The sequence below is a fragment of the Armigeres subalbatus genome, unplaced genomic scaffold (assembly GCF_024139115.2).
Source record: "Armigeres subalbatus isolate Guangzhou_Male unplaced genomic scaffold, GZ_Asu_2 Contig533, whole genome shotgun sequence".
Classification (NCBI taxonomy): Eukaryota; Metazoa; Arthropoda; class Insecta; order Diptera; family Culicidae; genus Armigeres; species Armigeres subalbatus.
In genome coordinates this window covers 6010-9556 of record NW_026943297.1, presented here as the reverse complement: position 1 = coordinate 9556, position 3547 = coordinate 6010, and the positions used below count along the sequence as shown (strand labels likewise).

At 38.5% G+C, this 3547-nt stretch overlaps 1 protein-coding gene across 1 annotated transcript; it reads left to right on the top strand.

Moving 5' to 3' along the window:
* Nucleotides 1-254: 254 nt before the first annotated feature.
* LOC134204357 (arrestin domain-containing protein 17-like) lies at nt 255-2030 on the top strand. Its single transcript, XM_062679182.1, has 3 exons — nt 255-555; nt 1248-1588; nt 1660-2030. Exons 1-3 carry the CDS (start codon nt 435-437, stop codon nt 1846-1848), a joined length of 651 nt encoding a protein of 216 aa, XP_062535166.1. The 5' UTR covers nt 255-434; the 3' UTR covers nt 1849-2030.
* Nucleotides 2031-3547: the final 1517 nt, after the last annotated feature.

Below are 3547 nucleotides of genomic sequence, written 5' to 3'. Positions count from 1 at the left end.
GGCGGGAAGCGCAGCAATCGACATCCTTCCCTATCAAATTAATATCGCTGACATCCTTTCTGGCGAACGACCGACCGTGAATGAATTAGTGAAGCACCTTTGCACAAACTTCGTCAAAATGTGTTGAACGCTAGTTGGAAGCTCTTATGGTATGGGGAGACGCAACGCGAGGAACAACTTCTCCCACGCGCATCACATTCTTGTTCTTGCGGCCGTTGTTTGTTGTGCTGTGCTTCTGCCTACGATATGTGTGGGCTGCAAACGCGACTGGCTTCGTACGACATCGCCGAGGCCGCCATCAGTAGTACCTTCATTACGATCTGACGCATGTTCGTTTTCTGCACTCGAATCAGTCGAGAGTGTATTCATCGTTGCATCGTTGCTTCAATAGTGGTTTTTAAAAAAAGATTTGTAGTGCTTTTCTACTCGTTAAAATGTCGAAAAAGTTGGTGAAATTTCAAATCATCCTCGACAGAGATTCTGTGTTGTACCTACCGGGTCAAGTGCTAGCTGGGCGGGTGCTGCTGGAGACTCAGGAAAACACAGCTGTTCTGGGTGAGACATGCAGTTTTTGCGGGAGGTTATTCCAATGGTATTCAATTATTGGTTGAAAAATCAACATCAAATAAGAATGTTGAGTTCTTTTCATTGCACAAACAAAATATCTTTTGAATCAACTGCCTACTTTATGAATACAGTGAACCACGCTCAATATTGAAAGAACCATTGAAACATATTTCGTTTTGGAGAGGTAAAATTTTGAAATTGGTATGTTGAGTGGGCAGGACTTGTAAACGAGTTAGAGAGAGAGTCAACTACAAATTTATATTTTACTCGTTTGTGATAAATGTAATTTTTGTTTTAGTACGCTTTGAATTAAACAAACATTCTCCATATAATATTAAAAGCATGGCGCGTAGGATCGGACAAAACTTGATAGCGAAACCTACGATTTCAGCAATCTTTTCAACTGTCTTTTTTATCCAATAAAATTGATGTGGAGAAATTAGTAGCATTTGCAAGTCGACCTCGAATTTTTGAAACAACACCATAATCATCTTTTGAATTCGGCGCCCAATCGTAAATGATTGAAATTGCGGGTATATACATTTATTGTACATTTTTTCATGCTTTATGTACTAGGGTGATTTTTTAATTTTGATTTTAAGTTCATCACCATACATATTGTACATGATTTTATAACGAAAAGATTTATTGCATGTTTTATTCGATGGTTTGATTTGAAGGGCTCTATTTCCACGTGCTGGGCGAATGCACCGTTAACGCAACCAAAGCCATGACGCGCCCGGACAAATCCCACGACAAAGAGAACTACATCGATTTCCGGATGAAGCTGCTGGATGACTTCGACAACAAACCGATCCTCCTATCGCCCGGCGTGCACTGCTTCCCGTTCAAGTTGGGTCTGCCGGTTTCGCTCCCGTCCACGTTTCTCGGACAGCACGGATGGATCCAGTACTACTGCAAGTCCAGCCTGAAGGAGTCCTCCGGCATTACGCACAAGAACCAGCAGGTTTTCATCGTGCTCAATCCGATCGATTTGAATCTGGAGGATCCGCTTCTGAGTGTGAGTGTTTCCGTTGCCCTTACATTGATGCAATCGCGTTGATGGTATTTTTCTGGATTTTTCATTAAAAGGAACCCCTAGAAGCAAGTGCCAGGCATCGGGTTGGAGTTGGAGTGCTTGGTGGGACCATCCGTTGCAATGTTGGACTGGACAAACGAGCTTACATTCCCGGAGAGAACATTCTGGTTACGGGTGAGATATACAATCAGAGCAAGGTAACCATAAAAGCGGTGAAGTATGCGTTGATTGAGGTAAGCTGATTTGGACTCGGTCTGGGAATGCTTGAGCCTACTAAACAATCATCATAAATTAATTGACAGCTTTTTCCATTACACACCCTAGCCTAGCGGTAATAGTGACTCTAATGTGTAGAACGTCCTTTTCTAATTAGGACATTTGCTTTTCCTGCAGCAAGGCTGCCATGAAATAGGAAGAAAACTTACTTCTTACGATGATCATTATAGTTTCAGTTATAACTCAATGATCACCTCGATGACGAATAAAACCAAACGCGATTGTTTTACATTTATAATTTGAGGTGACAGAACAACAAATGCTTTTGCTTTTTATTCTGGAAAAGTTCTACTAAAAATTGTTCTGCGTTTTTTTTTACGGAACTGTTTCAAATGGAAGTTCTTCCAAATTTTCAAGGCAAAAATTTGTACGTATTTTTTTTAGTATCTACGGAAAAGTTGGAAAAGCTGAAAAGCTGGAATTAAAGATTTTTGTGAGCTTAACGTTTAAGGGTATGCGATAAAACACTTTTTCCTAACGAAACGAAACGAAACGAAATTCAAAATATCTATGTGGATTCGAAACGAAACGGAACGAAATATATATTACTTTCGAAAATTCGAAACGATACGAAATCATGGTCCATTTAATTCGAAATTTTACGAAACGAAACGAAATTTTGATTTTTTTTCCGCGGAAATTTTGTTGAACTAATTTTACATTATGTACGCCATTCTGATTTCATTTTTTTCAAAGTCAAATAACTGCGTTGAGACCAATAGAGTTATAGTAACAGAAGAAGCAGTATGTGATAAATCGCCGCGTTCCCGTTCACCATTGGCGATAAGGCAATACCCCAGCATTTGTGCTTCTTTTAAAGGAATTCTTCGTGGAGTGTGTGCTCTCGAATCTGATAGATTTTATATCAGTTCAGCTTTATATCAGTTAGTATATAAAAATATAGAAATTGTGGGATTTTTTTTGTATTCTGATTCAAATTTTGTTTAAAACCTTATTTCATTCATATTGACTTGCGTGGTTTATGATATTGAGCTAACTTTTATTTTTTATCTGGTGGAATACTCATTTATATCTGTGCCAGGCGTATACGCAGATAGAGAATTGTTGAAAGCATACATTTTCTCGCTAGACGAATCATCTGCACCTTTTAAAAATGCCCAAAGATATGTATTTCTGTTCGTGTTTCAGAAATGTGATCGCAAAGTTTTTACGGCAGCAGTTTGCCATATATAAAGAAATAATTTTTCCTTTCTCATACAAATACAAAACGATATCATTTCCTTACAAATTCACTCTTTTTTAGGAAGCTTGGAGACCCATAGTCTTACATATAAACAATCAACTCGACGAACCAAGCTATTGTCTGTTTGTCTTTAAATAATGGGTGGCCACCAAATAGCGAGAATGTAAAGAATTACTTGGGAAGAAAATGACAAAGAAGTACAGTTCAATCTGATATACGTTATATAAAGAGTTGGCCTTAGTCTTTAAACTTAAAATAATGAATAGTATCATATGGTCCGTAGTTCGTCATGCGGCGTAGTTTAATCTTGTAGGTCTCACATGACTATTGGACAGCAGCCATTTCCGGATGATGCTTCTGATCCTATTGATGAGTTGCTTCGTGTCTTTGGACTTCCAATCACCTTTGAAAACAATTAAGCACGGTCTACTTAAAATCCTTTAACAGTTTTCGAGATATTT